General features: G+C 36.2%; 3 protein-coding genes and 1 long non-coding RNA gene across 7 annotated transcripts in view; 1 reads left to right on the top strand and 3 right to left on the bottom strand.

Annotated features, from left to right (window-relative positions):
* The window catches only part of LOC141375737 (E3 ubiquitin-protein ligase RBBP6-like), a 307,115-nt gene that overhangs the window by 33,574 nt on the left and 248,404 nt on the right, over positions 1–25,137 (bottom strand). The window lies entirely within an intron of this gene.
* On the bottom strand, positions 229–7,379 carry LOC141375735 (E3 ubiquitin-protein ligase RBBP6-like). Of its 2 annotated transcripts, XM_073910667.1 has the most exons (9): positions 7,167–7,379; positions 3,418–3,542; positions 2,148–2,217; positions 1,654–2,062; positions 1,364–1,460; positions 1,185–1,260; positions 950–1,038; positions 582–710; positions 229–486 (listed from the first exon to the last, which is right to left on the bottom strand). In XM_073910667.1, the coding sequence occupies exons 4-9, from the start codon at positions 1,811–1,813 to the stop codon at positions 312–314; spliced, it is 726 nt and encodes a 241-aa protein (XP_073766768.1). In that variant the 5' UTR covers positions 1,814–2,062; positions 2,148–2,217; positions 3,418–3,542; positions 7,167–7,379; the 3' UTR covers positions 229–311. The 2 variants fall into 2 exon arrangements, with proteins under 2 accessions (XP_073766768.1, XP_073766767.1); XM_073910666.1 differs by lacking the exon at positions 3,418–3,542.
* Positions 8,919–12,293, bottom strand: LOC141375713 (E3 ubiquitin-protein ligase RBBP6-like). Of its 2 annotated transcripts, XM_073910615.1 has the most exons (7): positions 11,780–12,201; positions 11,490–11,586; positions 11,311–11,386; positions 11,076–11,164; positions 10,939–10,999; positions 10,697–10,836; positions 8,925–10,601 (listed from the first exon to the last, which is right to left on the bottom strand). In XM_073910615.1, the coding sequence occupies exons 1-7, from the start codon at positions 11,937–11,939 to the stop codon at positions 10,427–10,429; spliced, it is 798 nt and encodes a 265-aa protein (XP_073766716.1). In that variant the 5' UTR covers positions 11,940–12,201; the 3' UTR covers positions 8,925–10,426. The 2 variants fall into 2 exon arrangements, with proteins under 2 accessions (XP_073766717.1, XP_073766716.1); XM_073910616.1 differs by lacking the exon at positions 10,939–10,999 and having other exon boundaries at positions 8,919–10,601; positions 11,780–12,293.
* Positions 13,022–24,775, top strand: LOC141375777 (uncharacterized). 2 transcript variants are annotated; one of them, XR_012384578.1, is made up of 11 exons: positions 13,022–13,134; positions 13,405–13,572; positions 14,655–14,822; positions 15,107–15,168; positions 15,448–15,526; positions 15,762–15,837; positions 16,143–16,197; positions 19,323–19,374; positions 19,583–19,660; positions 20,967–21,120; positions 24,461–24,775. It is a non-coding gene; the product is annotated as an uncharacterized lncRNA (long non-coding RNA). The 2 variants fall into 2 exon arrangements; XR_012384577.1 differs by lacking the exon at positions 24,461–24,775 and having other exon boundaries at positions 13,409–13,572; positions 20,967–22,383.

The following is a 25,137-nucleotide window of genomic DNA, read 5'->3' as shown; positions in this document are numbered from 1 at the left end:
TGTACTCAACACTTTACACTGACATTTGAAGGATCACCTGACATTAAAGACTGAAGTAAGAACGCTGAAAAAAACCCATCAGATTTTAGCCCAGAAGAGTTTCTCTTTTCCTAAATTAAAGCAAAACTTCATGATATTGTGTTTATGAATTCATTCGTGTGTGTGTGTGTGTGTGTATGTGTGTGTTGCACTGCTGGAGTGAAGGTTAACCAGTCCACACAGTTCATGCGGCTATAATCTTTATTATCTTTTATTAATAAACTATGTACAATATTTACACGTCGGCTCCAGGTCTCTTGGATGAAGGTCTCTCAGCGACGTGGTCTCTTCTGGTCGCCGCGCGTCTCTGGTGAAGATGGGGAGCGGGACCGTTTCCCTCCGGCGTCCCGGACCGAAGATGCCGCACCTGCTGAGGACGAGGAGGGCAAAGGCTCGGTCTGGCAGGAGAAGGACGGCCTCTTTCTCTTCTCAGCAGCATAGGCCTCACTGAACAGATCGAGCGCAAACACACACAAGCAGACATCATGTGGTATTTGGACAAACACTAGAACATGCGGCTATGCCAAGTACAGTTTACTCACGCGTCTATGATGGGAATGACGTATCTGCCGCTGCCGTCTATCATGACTCCCTTTCGGTCTGGGTCGTCCACCTCCAACAGGAATCCCTGTGCTCTTCCGGATGCGCTTGTGCGGCGCGGAGCGGCTGCCCTGTGAATTGAGGAGTGACAGTCAAACTCTGAGCAAACAATCTGACTGATGAGGACAAGAGCTCAAGTTCACAGCAACCGTGAGCTTGGAAAACCCAGTTACCACATTAGTGGGGCAGTGCCTAATGTGGTGTCCCGGGATCCCAAGCAGCCTCATGGCCTCACTAGTGAACATCAGAACCATGAGAATCAGCTCAGACATCTCTCACAAAGCAAACCTGTCAGTGTCTGAACGCTCACCTGCTGGAGTAGTAGCACAGGCTGGACTGGTACATCACCGCTTTCAGCTTGTCCTCCTCTGACGCCTTTGCCTCAGCCAGATTCTCAGTCTGTTTCACAGGCATTTGCACATTTGAATCTTTTTCACCCTCAACCCTTCAAACAATCTCAAATCTCCCTAAGAAGCTGAGTGCGTGTGCGTATATTGTGTGCTTTACATTGCGTTTTGCTATTGTGCTATTCATTTGTTCAATACCTTCAACAACTGCTCCAGTGAGAGGAGTGAAGGATCAGCTCTAGGTGAAGGTTTACGCCAGCGTCCAGCTTGATGTCTGCAAAACAAAGGAGCTTGTGTGACTAAAACACCAGGGACAGACCAGGAGTCTTCATATAACATCTAACAGAGGACGCGTGTGCTCATTTCACAGCACTTACCCAACAAATCTTCTGTTTGAGGACTTCAGTCCCGCCGCAGGGATCCGTCTGATGATGACCGACGTGTTTTTAGGGATGAGAGCATCATCTGTGTATTCTGACAGCAAAATAAAATCAGAATCAGCACATAATTATGGAGCACGGTATACTTTGAGAGCCATTAGCCTTTTAAAACAGCCAAAACATCCCTACATGTCAGCATCAGCACCACCTTACAGCTTCCAGAAGTGTCTGATGTAACGCATCTAATGTTAGCGTAGAACAGTTGAAGTGTCTTTTCCTCAACTCACCTTCATCAGTCTGGGCGTTGCTGATCTTCAGCTGGCAGAACTTCAGCCTCTTGCTCCTCATGATCTGCCGCTTCAGCTCCCCCGCGCTGATGTTGAGGCCTTCAAACTGGAGCGAGTCGTAGGTGAGTCGACTCTGGAACCTGTAGTGAACACAAGACATACTGAACACAAACACAAAGCACAGCGTAATAAAAAGGGTCAAACCTGAGTGATGGGAACAGCAGGCGATCAATCGACGTATCCAACGATCAATAATATCGATAATCTGGAAAAATTGTCACGGAGGACGCAGAGATCAGATGCCAATCGACACAGCGAGATTCAAACAACACCCACAGGACTTCTTCTTCTTCTTCTTCCTGGTGTTTATTGGCGGTTCGCATTCTTATCAGAGCATTACCGCCACCTACTGTGGGTTATGGATCAGAGACTCTCTTATTTTTATTTATTTATATATATATATATATATATATATATATATATTTTTTTTTTACCTCTTGACTCTTCAAAACCCGAGCCTTCGATGTTGCTGCGTGTTCAGCTCCTCCATCTACAGCTCAGGTCCTTCACAGCCGAGACATAGAAAACATAGTAGATGAGAGGAGAAAGCTTAATATTGTTATAAATAAAATAATAATTAAGTTAATTAAATAAATATATTTAGACATTCTATATCCTATGTATTAACTGAGTTCTTTTTAAGAATTGAATCAACCATTTCTTTCCTTCCTGATATAAAAACTCTTTCAGTGTTATTTGTTCATCATTTATCTGTAGGTCATTAATTAACATATTTCTTTCCTCTGTGTATTTATTGCAACTAATGATTACATGTTCTACTGTCTCTCTTTCTCCGCATCCATCACACAACCCTGTTGGATGTTTTCCTATCATGTGTAATGTAGTGTTCAGCCCTGTATGTCCTATCCTTATTCTTGAAAGAATACAATCCTCCTTCCTGCTCCCCCATGATTTCAAAATCTGTCCTACCTTTGGTTGTATTGCATATAAATGTCTGCCTTTTTGTTCATTGTCCCAACTTATTTGCCACTTTTTGTGTATTCCCTTTTTAATTACTGATTTAAGTTCAGCCCTACTATACCTGATTTTCATTTCTATCCTCTCTTTTGCCATTACTGTTTTTGCTAATCTATCTGCTGCTTCATTGCCCTCAACTCCTGAATGTGCTGGTACCCATACAAACTCAACTATTTTGTTTTTCTGTTCTAAATTTTGTAATAATTGAAGAATTTCTATTATAATGTCCTGTCTAGTTTCCGATTTTTTAATATCCAGGCATAGTAACGCTGAAGTTGAATCAGAACATATTATCGACTTGTTTAGATCCATTTCATAAACTTTGTTGACTGCTAGCATAATTGCTAGCAGCTCTCCTGTAAATACTGACAAATGATTAGATATTCTTTTCCCTTCTAACACATCTAAACTTGGAATAATATATGCGATCCCCACCCGGCCACTTTGCGGATCTTTTGATGCATCTGTAAAAATGTGTGTATACTGATCATATTTTGTCCCGATATACTCTCTTGTTAGATATCCCTCTGTTAACTCATGTCCTTTTTCCTGTCTGTCTTTCAATAATTTGAGGTCTATTTTTGGTTGTGGTAATATCCATAAAAGTGTTGTTGGTAGAACTATTGATGGTATAATATTATATTCATTTAATTTCATTTCCTGCACTAATTCCTCAATAATCCAGTTAAAGCTATTAATTTTCTTTTTCCCATATTCCCAACATACCTCCATTAGTGTTTTTACAGGATGATTAACCTCTTGGCCTTTTGTTCTTGCCCAGTATGTCAATATCAGTTGTTTCCTTCTTAGTTGAATTGGCATTTCCCCCATCTCCACCTGCAAAGCTGGAACTGGAGAGGAAGAATATGCTCCGCAACAAATTCTAAGAGCTTGGGATTGTATTCTTTCAAGTTTTTCTAATTGTGACTTTGCTGCTGAATTGTATGCCACACAACCATAATCTAAAATTGCTCTGATCATTGTTACATAAATAGTTTTTAAAGCTAGTCTATCTGCTCCCCACTCACGCCCAGAAATACATCTCATTACATTCAAAATTCTTTTGCATTTCTCCTGCATCTTACTGATGTGATTACTCCATGTAGCTCTAGAATCTAACCACATACCTAAAAACCTGATCATTTTTACTTGTTCTAATTCTATATTATATATTTTCAGTTTTAGGTCAATACTACTTTTTTTGTTTGTAAAGAAAATATATTTGGTTTTTTCCACTGAAAATTTAAAACCCCATTTATTTGACCAGTTCTCAACTTTAATTAATGCTGTTTGCATTTTATTAACTATATGATCCACATTTCTGCCTCTTAACCATAGAGCTCCATCATCTGCAAACAGAGATTTATTGATATTTCTTTCTAAACTTGAAAAACATCATTAATCATAATTAGAAATAACAAAGGACTTATAACACTGCCTTGTGGAGTACCATTTTCAATAATTCCTCTACTCGACACATCTTTCCCAATCTTTACTCTAATATATCTTTCAATTAAAAACTCTTTAATCCAATTAAATAGTCTACCACTTATTCCTATTTGGTTCAACTTAATTAACAGGCCCTCCTTCCATAGCATATCATATGCTTTCTCAATATCAAAGAAAACTGCCACTACTGTTTCCTTATTAGTTAACGCTTTCCTAATGTCTGTTTCTAAATTAATAACTGAGTCCATTGTACCTCTTCCACTTCTGAATTCACTTTGATAAGGGGAGAAAAAGTTATTTTTCTCCAAGTGATACCCAAGTCTGTCAGTGATCATTTTTTCCATTAATTTACACATGTGTGATGTTAGTGCTATTGGTCTATAGCTTAAAGGATTACTAGGGTCTTTACCTGATTTTTTTATGGGTATAATTAATGAATCCTTCCATTCTAGAGGCAATTTTCCTTCTTCCCACACCCTGTTATAAAATTCCAGAATTTTCCTTAGTGACTCTTCACTTAACTTTTTTAACATCACATAGCTTATATCGTCTTGTCCTGGAGTTGATGTCTTGGTGTATTTTAATGCCCTTTTCATTTCTGAAAAGGTGAACAAGACATCTAACGTACCTTCGGTAACTGTCCTTTTTTCCATTATATTACAATTCCCGGATAACACTCTTTCTCTCATATTCTTACTTTCATTTGTCAAGTTATTGGAGCTGTTTACTTTTAAGAACTCATTTTTAAACATTTCTGCTTTATCTTTAACATTTACTGCATTCTTGCTTCCTACATTTAATACTGGGTATTCATATTCTCTTCTAATACCACTCATTTTTCTTATCATATTCCATACTTCCTCAACCGGAGTACTTTTCCCAATTTCATTACAAAACGATCTCCAATATTCTTTCTTCTTTTCTCTGATTATTTTCCTAGTTTCTGCCTGAGCTTTCTTATATTCTATCAAGTTTTGCAATTTATGTGTTCTCTTTAGAATTTTAAATGCCTTCCTTTTTTTTCTTACTGCTATTGTACACTGGTCATTCCACCATGGGACCATTTTCCCTACTCTTTTTCCTGAACTCTTTGGAATACTTTCATTTGCTGCATGCCGAATTACATTACTTAACTCTGCATATAGCCTTTCAATTTCAATATCTTCATTCATCTTAATTTTTTTCAACCCTTCTTCACTTATTTCTTTGAATTTCTCCCAATCAGCTTTCTCATACTTCCATTTTCCAGAATTACCTTTATTAACATTCTTATTCTCACTATTTATAATTGAACTAATAATAGGAAAATGGTCACTTCCAATTGAGCATTTCCTTATGACCTCCCATACTGTAATTCCACCCAGTGAATTTGACACAATTGTTAGGTCAAGTGCTGATTCTTTGCTTGTATTTACATCCATTCGTGTATATCCTCCATCATTCATGCATACCAAATTTTTCTTTTCTATAATCTCCTCTATTACCATACCATTTCTATCTGTTATTATTCCTCCCCATAGTGTATTATGTGCATTAAAATCACCACACCATATAACCCTTTCTTCATTTAGACCTTTAATTTCTTCCATACTATCCATTGTTAGTTTTTTACATGGGTTATAAAAATTTATTATAACATACTCTTTTATTCCATACCATATTTCTATCACTATATATTCCAGGTTTACTCCTTTTTCCAAAGTTCTATAAGGCATTCCTTCTTTTATAAACGTGACACAACCTCCACCTATACCTTCTTCCCTGTCCCTTCTTACACTTACATATCCCTTTAAAACAAAATCTAACCTTGAGTTCAACCAAGTTTCCTGAATACATATTACATTAGGTTTTTCTTTCATTTTACTTAAATATCCCTTAAACTCTTGTCCATTAGCACATAGACTTCTTGCATTCCATTGTAGGATTCTCAACATAACCCTACTAACCTATTCCTATCTCCTGACTCTCTTGAAAATCTGAACTGAGGCTTCTTCTTATATCATCACTCTTCAGACCCTTTATTTCCAGATACCTTTCTGCTGCTTTAATTATTATTTGTATCTTTTCTGTTCTTCTTTCTGTTTGGGCAGTGCAGTTAATTACTTCTACCATGAAGAGTACAAAATTTTTCTTGCTTACTAACGCCAAATCCTCTGATGACCTACTTTCACCAATTCTTTCTTCTCCTTCATTTTTCTTACCTGAATCCAATCTTACTGTTTCATTTGACTTCCTCTTTTCCCTCACCATCTTTACTGCTTCAGCGTAAGTTAGATTGTTTTTTTCTTTTTCCTGCTGAACTTCCACTGCCCTTTTTCTTGCCTCACAACCTCCATATGCAGCATTATGTCCTCCTCCACAGTTGCAACATTTCACCTCCACTCCTTCTTCACACTTTCCAAATTCGTGTTCCCCTCCACATCGCGCACATCTTATTTTTGATTTACATAAAGCTGCTGTGTGCCCATACCTCTGACAGTTGTAACATCTCATTGGAGGTGCATTGTATTCTATAACTGGGTAGCTGATGAATCCCATTCTGACTTTATCTGGCATTTCTCTTCCTTCAAATTTAATGCGCACCGACAGACTGTCCATTCTTCTTCCTTCTCTATTCATCTTCAATCTAACTGCGTCTATGACTTTACCTCCATCAAGATTCTTTTTTAATTCCTCCATTGTTACCCCAATAGGAACTCCTTTTATCACGCCAAATATCCATGAATTCTGACCTATGATCTTACTACTCGTAACAACCTTCTTCCCCACTGTTTTTACTTTCATTGCCTTATTTTTCTGTTCTTCGTTTTTGCACACAATCATTAACGCACCATCCTGAAGCACCTTTGCGAATGCGATTTCACCTACTTGTTTCTTTAATTCATGTGTCAACATCATTGGATTTATTCCTGAAACTCCCGTTTCTTCCTTGAATCTTAATATTATCCTAAATCCTAATTTGGCTTTTTCTCCAACCCCTTCCTCCTCACTCGCTAGCGAACTACTTTCCGATGCATCCTCCTTACCTTTTTTCCTTTTCCTAGATGCTTTTTTCCCGTATCGTCCTTCTATTTGTGTCCATCCTATATCCATATCATCCTCTTCCTCCTCTTCACCACTATTCTCTACTCTTAGAGTCTCCGATCCATTCCCAACTTTATTTTCTCGATTTCTATTCTTTGAATTATTTTGATTGTTTGAATTCGCCGCCATTACTCTGTCGACGTCATCAACCTTCCGCCTTCCGGTATATCGACCCCATCACACCCACAGGACGGTTGTCATGGATGCTGATGATGAACACGTGACGCATGCGCTGTACAACTTCCGGCAATATTATCATTATTAATATTAATTTTATTGATAGTAGTAGTAAAATCATTGCGATAAGTATAATAAAATAAACAGCAGAACAGTTGGCCATCTCTGAATAATACACAGCGACGTTTCCCTGCACGAACGATTCAGGCCTTCGCCAAGAAGACTCGGGTGAGTCGATGATTCAGGGATTGATTCAACTGTCCGTTCATCCTATTGGCTTCTTTGGCTGAATGAATCGTTCAATGCTTTACTCAAATAAAGCGGCCTCTTGCTGCCACCTATTGGGGGTTTGCTTTTTTGTTTTCAAAAGTACTTTGACACTTTTTTAAAGGCACCTTTAAGTTCATTTTTGCACAAAAGCTCGTCTCTGTGCGTTCCAAATGGTTTGAAATTTCCTTAGCACATGGTTTTCTTGATGCGTTTGAAATTTTCAATGTAAATCCACTCGTACTTGCATTTGATCTTTATTATGCCTTAAAATCAAAACTATACTAAAGGTGTCTTATCCAAATGCAGATTTTCATTCAAAACGTTATGACAGAACCATATTACTTTACAGTGGCCCATGGATATATATATATATATATATATATATATATATATATGTGTGTGTGTGTGTGTTGCTTGTTTCTTATTTACCCATGCAGTGACTTTTAGGCATAAATACTATGTAGGCTTGCTAAAGGGTTGCATGAGAAATGTCATCATCGTGAGAGCTTGACTTTTTTTTTGTCGCTGCCTTTAGTTGTGGTGAAATGAGATGCATCATGTCGTTTATCTGTTTGTGCAGTCTGTACCTTCATTTCTGAATCGTGTGGCATCGTACTTGAAGCCAAGTCATTTAGCCCAAGGCATAGTTGTCTTAGAATGAGTAGTTTGCTGATCAAATTCCACATTTTGATGAGGCAAAACACATCTTGGATGTTTTAATTACTATTTTAGGTGAAAAACAAAACAATGAGATTTGTGTAAAATCTAAAGTTAACCAAGTCCAGCCCGCCATCTTGTCCTGCCTCTCAGTTCTCTTAAGCCTTGGGCCGGCTCTGTGAAGTGGCCTCTTTTGGGCTCATCATTGAAGACCGGACGAGCTGCAACATTTCGTTCTGCCAGGTTCTGGGAGTAGATGAGCATGTCATCGGTCTAGACTATGGTCAACTTGTGAAGTTACTCATACACCTCCGCTCATGGCATATTACCATTAAAATGAAACTTTTCCAGCAGAATATGACGCTCTAAAAAAAAAAACTCCATCGGCACTGGTAACTATGAAAAACACGACTGAGCACTAATGGTACACTCAACAATTTACACTGACATTTGAAGGATCACCTGACATTAAAGACTGACGTAAGAACGCTGGAGGAACATCAAATTTTAACACGGAAGAGTTTTTTTGTCTCTCTCAAATTAAAGCAATATTTCTTAATCTTGTTGTTTTTTTTGTTTTTTTTTTTTTTACTGTACAGTTGCCCCAGGTGTTTATCAGGTGTGATGCCTGCTCATCTGACCTTTGACCTCGGCACTCAACAGCTGCCAGTTTTCTTTCAATGCCATGAGATTTCTGAATTCTACATGCAGGAACCGATGCATTCCTTTTTTTTCCTTTTTTTTTTTTTAAACAAAACAGATATGGCAGACACGGCCAAACATTGAAACTTTGGAGGGCATTGAGGGGAAAAAAAAGCACAATATCATCAAGGGGAATAAAAGGTTTGATCAAAGCGTGCGTTTACACACGTTCATTTAAATATGGACAAAACCAACATTGGGTTATTTTTGTTATTAGATTTAAAATGCACGGACCCTATTTGACCCAGTGTTCATATATACATATGTTTTTATGAATGAATATTTTTGCATATAAAAGATAATAAAAGACTGACTAGACAGATTAGATAGTTTAATAGACAGATTGACACGTGTAGTCATTCGTTCCTGTGTATTTGATGACTAGCTTCCAGCAGTATCTGGCTGCAGACTTGCATGCAATCTGAGACACAAAGCACTCAGCGGAGCTAGTGAGGTCACTGTGAGAGGCGGGGTTAGGGGTGCACACTCACTGACAGCCTAGATTTAGCCTGGTTTTAACCAAGCCGTCTATTAGACTTTTAACCCTTATGTATTGTTCATATTGTTCAAGTGGCTGTTTTTGCCCCCAATGACCTCCATTATAACTAAACTTGTTTTAATTGCAAAGCCATGACACCAGATAGTAACTCATTCTTTATTGTTGGTGGTTTCCCTGTTGGGATGAGATAAAATGAGTCATTTTTACTTTTGATGGTCAGTTGGCACCTTTAAACACCCCAAAAAAATGCTTGCTGGGATGGTACCAAGAGGCTGTGCTCACTTCTGGACAGAGGGGGTGTAGACTTGCAGCTAGTGCCGATAAGTGGTGCAGACGCTGAGGCTGTTCTGTACGCGAGTGTTGAGGTTTTGAAACATCAGCTGACAACGTGTAGGTAGAGAGTAGCAGGTTCTGGGAGTAGATGAGCTTGTCACCGGTGTAGACTTTGACCGACTTGTGAAGTTACTCACAAGACCTCCGCTTATGGGACATTACCATTCAAATGAAACGTTTCCAGCAGAATATGACGCTTCAAAAAACTCCATCGGCACTGGTAACTATGAAAAACACGACTGAGCACTAATAGTGTACTCAACACTTTACACTGACATTTGAAGGATCACCTGACATTAAAGACTGAAGTAAGAACGCTGAAAAAAACCCATCAGATTTTAGCCCAGAAGAGTTTCTCTTTTCCTAAATTAAAGCAAAACTTCATGATATTGTGTTTATGAATTCATTCGTGTGTGTGTGTGTGTGTGTGTGTGTGTGTTGCACTGCTGGAGTGAAGGTTAACCAGTCCACACAGTTCATGCGGCTATAATCTTTATTATCTTTTATTAATAAACTATGTACAATATTTACACGTCGGCTCCAGGTCTCTTGGATGAAGGTCTCTCAGCGACGTGGTCTCTTCTGGTCGCCGCGCGTCTCTGGTGAAGATGGGGAGCGGGACCGTTTCCCTCCGGCGTCCCGGACCGAAGATGCCGCACCTGCTGAGGACGAGGAGGGCAAAGGCTCGGTCTGGCAGGAGAAGGACGGCCTCTTTCTCTTCTCAGCAGCATAGGCCTCACTGAACAGATCGAGCGCAAACACACACAAGCAGACATCATGTGAGATTTGGACAAACACTAGAACATGCGGCTATGCCAAGTACAGTTTACTCACGCGTCTATGATGGGAATGACGTATCTGCCGCTGCCGTCTATCATGACTCCCTTTCGGTCTGGGTCGTCCACCTCCAACAGGAAGCTGCGGGGAATCCCTGTGCTCTTCCGGATGCGCTTGTGCGGCGCGGAGCGGCTGCCCTGTGAATTGAGGAGTGACAGTCAAACTCTGAGCAAACAATCTGACTGATGAGGACAAGAGCTCAAGTTCACAGCAACCGTGAGCTTGGAAAACCCAGTTACCACATTAGTGGGGCAGTGCCTAATGTGGTGTCCCGGGATCCCAAGCAGCCTCATGGCCTCACTAGTGAACATCAGAACCATGAGAATCAGCTCAGACATCTCTCACAAAGCAAACCTGTCAGTGTCTGAACGCTCACCTGCTGGAGTAGTAGCACAGGCTGGACTGGTACATCACCGCTTTCAGCTTGTCCTCCTCTGACGCCTTTGCCTCAGCCAGATTCTCAGTCTGTTTCACAGGCATTTGCACATTTGAATCTTTTTCACCCTCAACCCTTCAAACAATCTCAAATCTCCCTAAGAAGCTGAGTGCGTGTGCGTATATTGTGTGCTTTACATTGCGTTTTGCTATTGTGCTATTCATTTGTTCAATACCTTCAACAACTGCTCCAGTGAGAGGAGTGAAGGATCAGCTCTAGGTGAAGGTTCACGCCAGCGTCCAGCTTGATGTCTGCAAAACAAAGGAGCTTGTGTGACTAAAACACCAGGGACAGACCAGGAGTCTTCATATAACATCTAACAGAGGACGCGTGTGCTCATTTCACAGCACTTACCCAACAAATCTTCTGTTTGAGGACTTCAGTCCCGCCGCAGGGATCCGTCTGATGATGACCGACGTGTTTTTAGGGATGAGAGCATCATCTGTGTATTCTGACAGCAAAATAAAATCAGAATCAGCACATAATTATGGAGCACGGTATACTTTGAGAGCCATTAGCCTTTTAAAACAGCCAAAACATCCCTACATGTCAGCATCAGCACCACCTTACAGCTTCCAGAAGTGTCTGATATAACGCATCTAATGTTAGCGTAGAACAGTTGAAGTGTCTTTTCCTCAACTCACCTTCATCAGTCTGGGCGTTGCTGATCTTCAGCTGGCAGAACTTCAGCCTCTTGCTCCTCATGATCTGCCGCTTCAGCTCCCCCGCGCTGATGTTGAGGCCTTCAAACTGGACCGAGTCGTAGGTGAGTCGACTCTGGAACCTGTAGTGAACACAAGACATACTGAACACAAACACAAAGCACAGCGTAATAAAAAGGGTAAAACCTGAGTGATGGGAACAGCAGGCGATCAATCGACGTATCCAACGATCAATAATATCGATAATCTGGAAAAATTGTCACGGAGGACGCAGAGATCAGATGCCAATCGACACAGCGAGATTCAAACAACACCCACAGGACGGTTGTCATGGATGCTGATGATGAACACGTGACGCATGCGCTGTACAACTTCCGGCAATATTATTATTATTATTAATATTAATTTTATTGATAGTAAAATAAATAAAATAAACAGCAGAACAGTTGGCCATCTCTGAATAATACACAGCGACGTTTCCCTGCACGAACGATTCAGGCCTTCGCCAAGAAGACTCGGGTGAGTCGATGATTCAGGGATTGATTCAACTGTCCGTTCATCCTATTGGCTTCTTTGGCTGAATGAATCGTTCAATGCTTTACTCAAATAAAGCGGCCTCTTGCTGCCACCTATTGGGGGTTTGCTTTTTTGTTTTCAAAAGTACTTTGACACTTTTTTAAAGGCACCTTTAAGTTCATTTTTGCACAAAAGCTCGTCTCTGTGCGTTCCAAATGGTTTGAAATTTCCTTAGCACATGGTTTTCTTGATGCGTTTGAAATTTTCAATGTAAATTCACTCGTACTTGCATTTGATCTTTATTATGCCTTAAAATCAAAACTATACTAAAGGTGTCTTATCCAAATGCAGATTTTCATTCAAAACGTTATGACAGAACCATATTGCTTTACAGTGGCCCATGGATATATATATATATATGTGTGTGTGTGTGTGTGTGTGTGTGTGTGTGTTTGTTTTTATTACATGGTGGGGACCTCAGCATGATAGCACACTCACAAAGGGGGGACCAAAAACATAGTGGGGACCGATCGCCCGGTCCCCACTATGTTTTGCCTTTAAAAGACTCAGGGGGCGTTGCTGATATGCCTAGTGCAGTTTTTTCACTGATCCCCACCTTGACCATTTACCTGAATTGAGTGTGTAAGTGTGTGTCGGCGCACTGCTCTATAGCGGTCCTGTAGTCGGATGGCGGTACTGCACCCTGACACACACTTGACGCAATTCACACACTCTGTCTACTGCACATGCGCAATCTCATAAATGAATCCGACTTTAATCAACTTAATTAAGATCTATCATCAAATTATTCGAATTTTTGGGTAAGTTAGAATGTTTTTCACCATCATAATGTAATAAAATAGGTTATATGACAAATACTTATGTTGCATATTTTGACAGTTATCAGGTATAGTTAATTAAATGTTTTAACGAATTTCCTGGGTGTTTTAATCGATGTTGTTTCAAATTACGTATTAATATAACACTGATAAGACACAAACTACAGTTCGGTATGTAATTTAACTTGTTTACACGAGTAAAAGTTACTCGCGCTAATGTGCTAACGTGCTAACTGCCCGGTGCTACGTGAGTCAGAGGCCGGGGTGGAGTGCATGAGCCGCGGTCAGACAGTCACCAATCACCGGGCGGCTAAATGGATCGACGGAGGATAAAACCATTAAAAGATGCGGAGAAACACATCACCAGCTCCACTGACAAGACCCATTCACTGGAAACCGAATATATAGAAGGTTACTAAGGTATGTTTTCATAGTTCTTGTATCGTACTTTTTAAATGGTTAATTGCTTTAAACATTTAACGTTAATCCTGAAATGACACTATTATATACTATTTATACGTTAATGTAGTAATATAACGTTAGAGGTTATAATTAAAATGTGGGGCTATCTGGTCCTAGAAATGTACTTAATTTATTGTTCTATGACGTGTAGAAACGTTTTATTTTAGATAAATAATTATAATACATAAATGTTCACTGTGTGTGTTTTATTTATTTATTTGCTGTCAAATGGTAGCCTTTTACAATAAGGTTAAATTAGTTAATGCTGGTTAATGCATTTACTAACATGAACAATACATAATACTTTATTACAGTATTTGTTCATGTTTGTTAACTTTAGTAAATGAAAATAAAGTTGTTCATTACTAGTTGAACACGCACAATGCATTAATTATTGCAATGCATTATTACTGGTACAAGCATGAATGTAGATTTGAATAATGCATTAGTAATTAGTAAATGTTAAACTGATTAATAAATGCTGTACATGCATTGTTCATTACTAGGTCATGTTAGTAAGTAGTAGTACATTAACTAATAAAACCTGATTGTAAAGTGTGACCTGTAAACAATTAAAGTGGAAAAAAAGTTCTTTAAAACTGTCCTAAGAAAGAAGAACAGGTGTTCAATAGTATTAGAACAACATTGAGGAAAGGTTCTGATCCACTTCAAAAGGTTTACTGTATTTATAATTCACACACAGAGAGGATGCTAATGTGAGGTTTTTGTAGTTTTTGAACCCTACACATTTCATTAAATCTTTTAGGTCAGAGTTTGCGTTGTCCACATTTATTAAAGGAAGTTTTGTGGTTGAGTACAAATGATAGAGCTTGTGGAAGCAAAGCATATATGAGATATAATAAAAATACTGTCTTTATGTTTGACTTTATATGGTAAAACAAGAACAGGTGGTTAAGTGTTTTCCCCATTCAAATGTACATGTATATATTATATTCATTGTGTTTGTATTCATGCCATAGTTTAGCTTTTTATTGCTATGAGAGGGCATAATTAAAATGTTGCCTGCTCTTTTCTCTTAGTTTTGCAGCATTGATGCCGATCATGAGGACGATCTGCACCCTAACTGCACTGTCAATAAGATCGTTGTTCAGAGAAAACCTCATTTGTGCCTTTTTGCAATCAGGGATATTTTCTTTGGAGAGGAAATAACGTTTGACTATGGCGCATGTGATTGGCCTTGGAGAAAGGTTTGACATTTTGATTACTTAATACATTAATCCTTAATACATTCAGCAAAGCTAAGAGTTTTTTAATGTTAATATAGATTAAGGGTAAATCTGTTCAAAAATAAAGAGTTTGCATCATCCATAAGAGATAATGAAATCAATCTCTTAATATCTTCTTCTTGTCTTAATGGGTAAAAAAGTTTAATTAATTGGGTAATGCTTTACTTTAAAGGGGGGTTCATAAGACTGTCATGAAAGCTTTATAGTCATGACATGACTTGTATAACAAAGCTGTTTTTAAATAGCTTTCATTGAAGGATGCCCATATGACTGCAGAAGAAAACTGCTCCGACAACTCTCTGATGAGGTATGTTTATTAGTATTATTATTATTAGTAGTAGTAGTAGTAGTAGTAGTAGTAGATGTTGTTGCTGTAGTAGTGCATTTAATTGTAATTATTTAACTTAGTGTGTGTCCTAATTTATGAACATATGCAATAGTGTAACATTGTGGGGACCAGAGGCATGTTAGAGAAGCTGTGAAACACACTTAGTCCTCAATACACACACAGTACGGTCTGACATAGTGGGGACCAGGAGCCCTGAGTACTACTGTCTAATTATTATTTTGTGTTTTTTATATTCAGCTTTCATTGAAGTATGATCATATGACGAGAAGAAGAGAACTGCTCTGCTCCAGTAGGAGACCCACAACCCTCTGATGAGGTGTGTTTAAATTTAATAATAATAATAATTATTATTAGTAGTAGTAGTAGAAGTAGAAGTGTGTGTCCTAATTGGTGAACGTATGCACTAGTGTAACATTGTGGGGACCAGAGGCATGTTAGAGAAACTGTGAAACACACTTAGTCCTGAATACACACTCAGTACGGTCTGACATAGTGGGGACCGGAACCCTTGAGTACTGCTGTCTAACTAATATAAATTTTTTTATTTTCAGCTTATATTGAAGGATGACCATATGACAGAGGAAGAGAACTGCTCTGCTCCAGCACGTGACCCACAACTCTGATGAGGTGTGTTTAATGTTGTTGTTATTTTTATTAGTAGTAGTAGTAGTAGTAGTAGTTGTAGTAGTTGTTGTTGTAGTAGTAGTGCATTTAATTGTAATTATTTTCTTAATCAAAATCTAGAAATGAAATAGAGTGTGTGTCCTAATTGGTGAACCCATGCACTAGTGTAACATTGTGGGGACCAGAGGCATGTTAGAGAAGCTGTGAAACACACTTAGTCCTCAATACACACACAGTAAGGTCTGACATAGTGGGGACCGCGACCCTTGAGTACTGCTGTCTAACTAATATATATTTTTTATATTCAGCTTTTATTGAAGGATGACCATATGACAGAGGAAGAGAACTGCTCTGCTCCAACACGTAACTCACAACTCTGTTATTGCATATCAGATTCAACGAACCGTTTACTACGGATTTCATGTAATTTTGATAACTGTGCATTAATCAGATGTCATCAAGCTGCTGTGCCGTCAGCCAATCGTTGTATTGCTGATAATGATTTTGAGGATCGATAGATCTGTCACAACACACAGTCACAACACCTCTCAGATCAGTTTAATCTGATTCGCAAACTTTTTTGAAGAACCAAATTAGCCTAAGATGAGTTATCAAGATTAAAAGATCCAGGATCTGTAATATATTCTTAGATTATTTAAGCGAGGTCCGAAGAACAGACCCCTGGACCCTTGAGTACTACTGTCTAAATTATATTTTTCAAAATAAAAATTATAAATTATATATAAAAATATATAAAATATATTTATAAGATATTTATAAAATTATATATAAAATATACATTTTTAATTATATACAGTTAAAGTCAGAATTATTAGCCCCCTTGTTTATTTCTTGTACTAAATTTCTGTTTAATGGAAAGCAGATTTTTTAAACACATTTCTAATCATAACAGTGTTAATAACTCATCTCTAATAACTGATTTATTTTCTCTTTGCCATGATGACAGTAAAAATTATTTGACTAGATATTTTTCAAGACACTTCTATACAGCTTAAAGTGACATTTAAAGGCTTCACTAAGTTAATTAGGGTAACTAGGCAAGTTATTGGAGGGATAATAATATTGACCTTAAAATGGTTCATAAAAAATTAAAACTGCTTTTATTCTAGCTGAAATAAAACAAATAAGACTTTCTCCAGAAGAAAAAAATATTATCAGAAATACTATGAAAAAATTCCCTGCTCTGTTACACATCATTTGGCAAATATTTGTAAAAAAGTTTTAAAAAGGTGGGCTGACTTCAACTGTATATACTTTCATATATATATATATATATATATATATATATATATATATATATATATATATATATATATATATATATATATATATATATACACACAGTTGAAGTCAGAATTATTAGACCCCTTGGAATTTTTCTCTTCTTTTTTAAATATTTCCTAAACGATGTTTAACAGAGCAAGGAAATTTTCACAGTGTGTCTGATAATATTTTTTTCTTCTGGAGAAAGTCTTATTTGTTTTATTTTGACTAGAATAAAAACAATTTACATTTTTTTAAACACCGTTTAAGGGACAAAATTATTAGCCTCTTTAAGCTATATTTTTTTCTCGATAATCTACAGAACAAACCATCATTATACAATAACTTGACTAATTACCCTAACCTGTCTAGTTAACCTAATTACCCTAGTGAAGCCTTTAAATTTCACTTTAAGCTGTATAGAAGTGTCTTAAAGAATATCTAGTCTAATATTATTTACTGTCGTCATGGCAAAGAGAAAATAAGTCCATTATTAGAAATGATTATTAGAAATAGTTATTAAAACTATTATGTTTAGAAATGTGTTGAAAAAAATCTTCTCTCCGTTAAACAGAAATTGGGGAAATAATAAACAAGCTGTCTAATAATTCAGGGGGGCTAATAATTCTGACTTCAACTGTATATAAAGAGTTTCATTGCAGAACGAGATATATCCATTTAAAAAAATGTTGGTAATTTTGACATTATTTTTCAGGACATCAACAGTCAAGTTCATTCACAATTTTTGTACATTAAACTATAACTTGAGCTCAGTGAAGGCCAGGAACACAATATTTTCAAATCCAGGATATTTTTTATTTAATTTTATGTCTATAATTAAGTAAAAAAAGACATGCCAAAATGCTACATATTAATCCAACCCACATTGTCAAACATGGAATAATATATGCAAAGATTGATTAATAATAATAAGATTCTAAGTTAGATTTGGCCAGAATGTACACAACATAACATAACATAACTTTTTTTTTTTTTTTTTGCAAAACGCTACATCCACCTTAGGCTATATTATACTACATTAATACCATTACCAAAAGCTAGTGAATCAATGTTTTGTTTGATAAGTAAGATTAAGTTAGTTAGATAAATGACCTTTAGCTTGGTACAGAAAGAGTGGGGGGCGGCTCCTTCCACACCGCTGCAGAAAACCAAACCTGTATGATTAGAGCGGGCGGAGCTGAGTCCGTGACACAAACTTGCCTCGCTATGTCATATTTAATGAATTATTTCACTGTAATAATAATAATAGCTTATTTATTTGGTTGTGAAAAAGCTAAACCGTTTTCTCCATAACAACATGTGCCCTTTAAGTTCCTTTGTAATAAATCAACAACAACAAGAATTAATTTTAAATAATAGGTGCAACCACATAAATAAATCTTCAGATAGGCTACTCAGCTACATTTAAGAAATTATTTAAAAAATAAACTTATAAAGAACACTTGCAGACAGGTATCTTGTGATGGGGAGTAGGAAAAAAGGCGCTCCTAGGCCTTCTCTTGACATCAGCGGAGACTCGTTCCCTGCTGCATTTGTGTATTGTTGACGCAGACGTATCTTATTCTGGTCCACTTTTGTGGCCTTTTTATAATTTTTTGTGAAGTTGAAGACTTCATCTTCTATCGCTAAATCAATGAGCAAACTCTGAGCACTTCACCGGTAATGACTCTCTTCCCAGGGGATGCTGAGCTCGCGCCGCATCCTGAACGCTCTCTAACTGTTATATCGCACTTTGTAAAGAAACTGGTCTGACGGATATTGCGTTTTGTGAAAAAAAAATACGTTTTGTACTTGGCCTAAAATGTGCATTCTTAAATGTTATTAATGGCAGCAATTCACACATAGATTAAGGTACATCTGAACAGTGATTTCCAATAATAAAATCCAAATGTCAAAAAATGCCGTTTATCGCATTTTGCAACCAAACTCTTCATATGTATGTGTGTGTTATGACTGTATGACTGCAGAAGAGAACTGCTCTGTTCCCACAACTCAGTTTTTCTGGGACTTGAAAACAGACGCTCAGCAGATTTTAAAGGGGGGAATCTTGATCAAATCGTGGGTTTACACACAAACATGTAATACAGTGCCAGATTTTCTGGATGTTATATACACATTTGTATTTGCAAACATATACCATATTGTTTTAAATGATGTATTTTTGTGTGGGTTTTTACATTCAGAGAAAGTTACAGTGGATCGTGATTTTGGAGGAGGTGAAGTCCAATCTAAAAGGTAAAAATATTATTTATTTTTCTAATCAGATTTTTCTTTTTTCAGAATGTTTATTTTTATCATGATATGTATGTGCTATGTTTGAAAACTATTTTTAAGCTACCATCACACGCTTTTACCCATTAAAAAGAACAACACAAAATCAAATAAATATTTTGGTAAGCTTTATGCAGAGAAGTCAACTCTCAGACTTGATTTTTACTTTCAGAGTCCCCTCAAGTATCATCACCATGGTACAGTGTCTGTGAAGATAGTGATGCAGACCCAGCATTCACAAAAAAGAGAGGTATGATCATTAAAGTTAATTTGTGACTGACTTGTTTTATTGTACAAGTCCAAATGCACAAGCTCATTTACATAACATGTAGGGTAAAACAGGACAGAAGCACATTACTTCCATGATGATTTCAGTACAGTTGCACTTGATGTCTCATTTCATGTTAGTTAAACAATATTGCTAAATACTTTGGAAAAATATACTAATTGCATATCTGGTTACACTTTATTTTGATAATTTACTTTACTACTACTACTAACTACTAACTACAAGTAACTGCAACTACTTGTCAACTAACAGCCATTAGACTGTCTGTTAGAATCAACACTGCTAATGCTCTACTAAATTTATATAAGAATTAGTCATATTGTACTAATTTTGAGCGTAACCTAACAGTCTGCTGTACTATTTACTGAGACCAATGAGAGTTGGTTTTATTGAGGTAACCTTAACTGTCAGCTAATACTCTACACTCTAAAATTAATAAAAATAAGTAATAATAATTAAATTAGCAGTTTTTCATAATTTGTTTTTATGAAATCTGTTTGTTTCTGCTTTTGAATTGCATTATGGGATCTTGATCTTTCTTCCAACAACTTTTAATCTTAAAAAGTAAAAAAAAGTGACTTTTTGTTTGGGTTGTTGTTGTATATTATGCTACAGAAACCTTGTAATAAACTGCCGGTACATTTTCTGTTATTCTAAAGACTTATTTATCTCTATATATTATTTCTTATACATTATATTATTTCAAACTACTAAAATGTCAGTAAAAGTCACTTTGTTAAACTGTAGAGTTGAATTTTCAACATCAAAAGTGCACAGAGCAGAGATCAACATCCCATAATGCAATTCACCACCACAAAAAAACAAACAAAAAAAAAAACACTTGTAAATCACAAAATACAGGAACTGGTAATGAACAGATATCTGTTACAGTGTAGTGTTTTGAGCTAAACTTGAGCTAACAGTCTGCTAATACTCTACTGATAATCAGATGAGCGTTAGTCTTATTGAAATACTCTAATACATAATACTTTACGGTGAGATAATTAACGTAGTTGCAGAGTTACGCATAGTTAGAAGAATGTCTAAACTGGACTATGGAATAAAGTGTAACCCCATTAACCAGATTTGAAGTTAATAGGAAGTATTTTTTAATCCATCTCCATCTTAAGTATTTTTAATAATAGGCAAGACATATTTTTCTAGCATTTTCTATCACAATATTAAACTAACATAACAGCACATGTTGTAAAAATGACTGAACATTTATGCAACTAAAACCACTTTTTTATATTTTAACCACCCATAGGTCCCATAAAGAGAAGATCCTGGAGCAAACAGGAAGTACATGCTGTGGTGAAAGCTGAACCATTGGCTCTAAAAACCAGAGATCAGCTTTGGATTTTTATATTAAAAACTGAATCTCGGCTCTTTAGATAAAAAATCTGAATAACACTTTTATAGTAAGTATACACTATACATCATTAGTTTAGCACTAACTCTACATTAATAGACTTTAGGAAGCAGTTTATAAATACAGCTTCAAACGCTGTATTCTTGACTTGACTTAATTGTATTTTCATGCTTTGTTACTGATTCATTTTTCATTACTATATTATGTATTGCATTATTTACAAACTATTTGTATATAAGAGTAGTTGGTGGTTTTTAAGATAATTCAGAATGAGTTATTAAATGATTAATAAACTATTCAAATGAGCATTTATACATGTTATATTCAGGCATATAGTAATTGTAACCATGTGTGTTAGTAAATGCTATAATAACACAACTTCATGCAGTTTTGTGACCTAAGGACTGTTTATAGTTGATAAATCCCTTATAAATGTCAATTTAAGGCTCAGTATCTAATGAACAATAAATCTTTGCAATCTTATTTTAAAAATTCTGTAAAGTTTAAACATTGCAAAATAAAAATACAACATCATTTCAAAACAACAATTAACAATATGACAAGATTCATTTCAGTGTTTCTGTGATGTTTGCACTGTACAGTAATTTTATATTTTGATAAGATTGCAAAGATTTATTTTTCATTAGATAGTTTCATTTGTGTATCTTGAAATTAATGGAAAAAAAATATATATATATATATCTTCTTTGGCCTTAGTCCCGTATGATTGCGGGGTCGGCTCTTTTTGGAACAAGTCCTTCAGTTTTAGACTTGTCCATATGATAACGACTTTTTTACACCTTCCGGCCAGCCTGTCATATGGGCCTGTCACACTCATACACTAGGGACAATTTAGCCTTCCCAATTCACCTGTAGCATGTCTTTGGACTGTGCCTTTGCACCCGGAGGAAACCCACACGAATGCAGGGAGAACATGCAAACTTCTCACAGAAATGCCAACTGAACCGAGGTTCAAACCAGTGACCCAGCGACCTTCTTGCTGTGAGGCGACAGCACTACCTACCGCGCCACTGCTTCACCATATATATATATAAAGCTATAAATCACTCCCCCTTTTAATTTATTTCTTTTTTTCTGTGTAGAATATAGCTGAGATTTTAATTTTCATTTATAAGGGATTTATAAAGCATCAATAGTCCTCACTTTAGATTAGCTCACAAAACTGCATGAAGTTGAGTTTATAAAGCATTATTTAACATGCAGAAAAACGTATTATATGCAGGGCTCCAAACCGGTTCAAGGAACGGAAACGAAAAACAGAATCAAATGACATTTTTCAGGAACAGAAACGAAAACCGAAAAAAAAAGATCAACTTTAATCGTTCTGAACAGAAATGTTTACAGTTAAACGGTTAATAATGTTATTTTATCGTTCTCTTTATTATATTATTTTTGGGAGACAAAAAGCATTAATTTAAAGCATGTGAACAAATGCGACGGTGACGCTCGTTTTTATATAAACTATAAATGTCTGGCCGTGATGCGTATTTAGGCCTATGCCAGTCTATAAAAGATAATGTAGCTTAAAACACTTTAAAATTTTAGAGAACGTAATACAGTTTGCACAACCAATGTTTGGTCTTAATAACCTGCCCATAATTAAACGTCATGTAGCCTACTTTTTGATTACTTGACCAGCGGATTAATGGCAGCACCAGCGGATAAACGAGATCTGAGCATAATAGGTATGACCAATATGTGCATAACCAATATGCAAAGTCAAGAGAGTGCACGACTCCATAGGGTAACGTAGCCTAAACTGCGCACACTTGATTATGTAATGTGTGAAATCGTGGACGCATCTCAAAGAGCAAAGCATAACTTATTAAATGCCCATGCTTAATCGGTCATCGATAAGGTCTATCGGTTTTAAAGGGTTACCGACAATAAATCAATCGAGTAATCGTTAGCATCCCTAGTTTAATCAATGAATGTGTTAAATTTTATATTTATATTAAAGATGAATAAGGCAAGAATATGATAATGATACTTTTTAGATTTTTACACCTACAAAAATATCTTGTGGTAGTGCACTTGTTTAATAAAAATCTTTGTAAATAGGTTATCTGTAAAAAACGCAATCAGAGCCAATGACATGTAGAAGTAGTGTTGCCTAAACGGCTATTAAATTTCTAATAAAATTAAAACCAAAGTATAAATCATTGCATTTTACGTTTGATAAAAATATACAGAAACGAAATAAAATCATAAGGATGCTAGTTTGTAATTTATGTTAATAATAAATAAATTACATGCTTAGACTATAAGCTTAACGGCTATACGCTGCCAATAGGCCACTAATAAATATTATTTTACTTTGTACTGGATTATAATGTATATTTTACTATAAAAACTAAATATAGCATGTCTTACTGTCATTTAAAACAAGTAATTCAAAATACACATCAGAACTGTAGACCTGCAGTGTGTAAACTGTATACAGGGGGTGTTGGTCAATCAATAGCCTACAGCACATAATTGAACTAATTATGATGCTAACTGTAATTTAGCTCTTAATATAGGCCTACGATATATTTTCTGGTGTTTAATTTTGCATGAGCAAATAGCAGTATAGCCTAAAGTAAATTTTTTAAAAAGATTTTACTAATATTAATAATAATGGATATAATAAATTTAAATAATAATTGCACTGTGCAGTGTACTAAATATTTGTATTAGGCTACATGACTGAAAAACTATTTCATAACAATTTTCATAATTTTTACTGCTATTTCATATTATACAACATCTAAATGTAGGGCCGGGCCTGCGCTCGATACCAAGGAGTGGGGCTGTGTGTAGAGGGAACCGATTGGATTTTCTTTTTTTTTTTCTTTTTTTTTTAGCCCTGATTATATGCCTGAATAGTAAATGTATAAATGTTCATTTATATAGTTTTTTAATCATTTATTTACTCATTCTTAATGATCTTAAAAAACACCAATTATTCTTAGACAGTTTGTAAATAATGCAATACTTCATTTAGTTATGAAAAATGAATTATAAACAAAGTATGAAAACACAAAAATTGAGCACATTACACATGCTTATAAGTCAACAATAGAGCATCTAGCTGTGTTTATAAACTGCTTACTATTAATGTAGAGTTAATGCTTAACAAATGATGTCTATTTGGAGTTTTGGTGGCTTGGTTATATGATGAAGGTTTTGCATTTGTGGGGTTCAGTTCTTTATTAATATATTTTAAAATATTTTTAATGTTTTTTTTTTCAAATAGTTAAAATACGACAGAAACAGAAATAGAACATACTGGTGGGTTTTAAGAGTTTACCCAAAAATGTACATTATATTATTAATTACTTGCCCTCATCTCACTCTAATCCCCTGAGACCTTCATTCTTCTTCAGACTCAAAGGAAGATAACTTAGATGAAGTGCAAGAACTCCTCATCCTCCATAGACAGCAAGGGATTGAAACAATTTGAAGGAGAGGAATTAATAAAAGAATCTTCATTTTGAGGTGAACTAACCGTTTAATATTATTTGCTATTGCACTTAACTAAATGTGCACGCAGACATGGAAGAGTTATGTGGAAGCTTGTTATACCCAATGAGAACTGCTTTTAGACAAGCAAGAGAGTTTCATGGATTTTGTGTTTACTGTTTTTTTTGTGTTTAAAGGTTTTGTGGAAATTATTTATAATAAATATAACATTTATTAAATCTATTCTGGACCATTTCCTGTTTGGATCTTGAGGTTCCTTCTGTATTCAAATTACATTTTTTATAAACTGACCTGCTCTTCAAATGAAAATTCTAAAGCAGTTTACTGTCAAATTACTTGATTGAGGTTTAAAATTTAATATTAGTAAGGGTGCTGATCTGATCCCCACGTTGCCTAAAAACTGGTAATGTGTGTGTAGAACTGGTCCTTACTTTGACTAAAAAACGGTAATGTGTGTGTAGATCTGGGGCCTCATGTATCAACGCTGCGTTCGCACAAAAACTTTGCGTACGCCAGGTTTCACGCTCAGAATCGCTCACGTTTGGATTTACTAACGATGAACTGAACGTGGGAATGTGCG

This window comes from Danio rerio, chromosome 8 (assembly GCF_049306965.1).
Source record: "Danio rerio strain Tuebingen ecotype United States chromosome 8, GRCz12tu, whole genome shotgun sequence".
Lineage (NCBI taxonomy): Eukaryota > Metazoa > Chordata > Actinopteri > Cypriniformes > Danionidae > Danio > Danio rerio.
This window is presented reverse-complemented; position numbering and strand designations above follow the sequence as displayed.

Coding starts and splice junctions, on each gene's coding strand:
- LOC141375735 (XM_073910667.1), bottom strand. CDS start 1,813: ATGTCTTGTGTTCACTACAGGTTCCAGAGTCGACTCACCTACGACTCG. Junction 1,261..1,363: donor TCAAACAGAAGATTTGTTGG/GTAAGTGCTGTG, acceptor TTTGTTTTGCAG/ACATCAAGCTGGACGCTGGC. Junction 1,039..1,184: donor CACTGGAGCAGTTGTTGAAG/GTATTGAACAAA, acceptor CCTGTGAAACAG/ACTGAGAATCTGGCTGAGGC.
- LOC141375713 (XM_073910615.1), bottom strand. CDS start 11,939: ATGTCTTGTGTTCACTACAGGTTCCAGAGTCGACTCACCTACGACTCG. Junction 10,837..10,938: donor GGCACTGCCCCACTAATGTG/GTAACTGGGTTT, acceptor CTCAATTCACAG/GGCAGCCGCTCCGCGCCGCA. Junction 10,602..10,696: donor GTCATTCCCATCATAGACGC/GTGAGTAAACTG, acceptor CGATCTGTTCAG/TGAGGCCTATGCTGCTGAGA.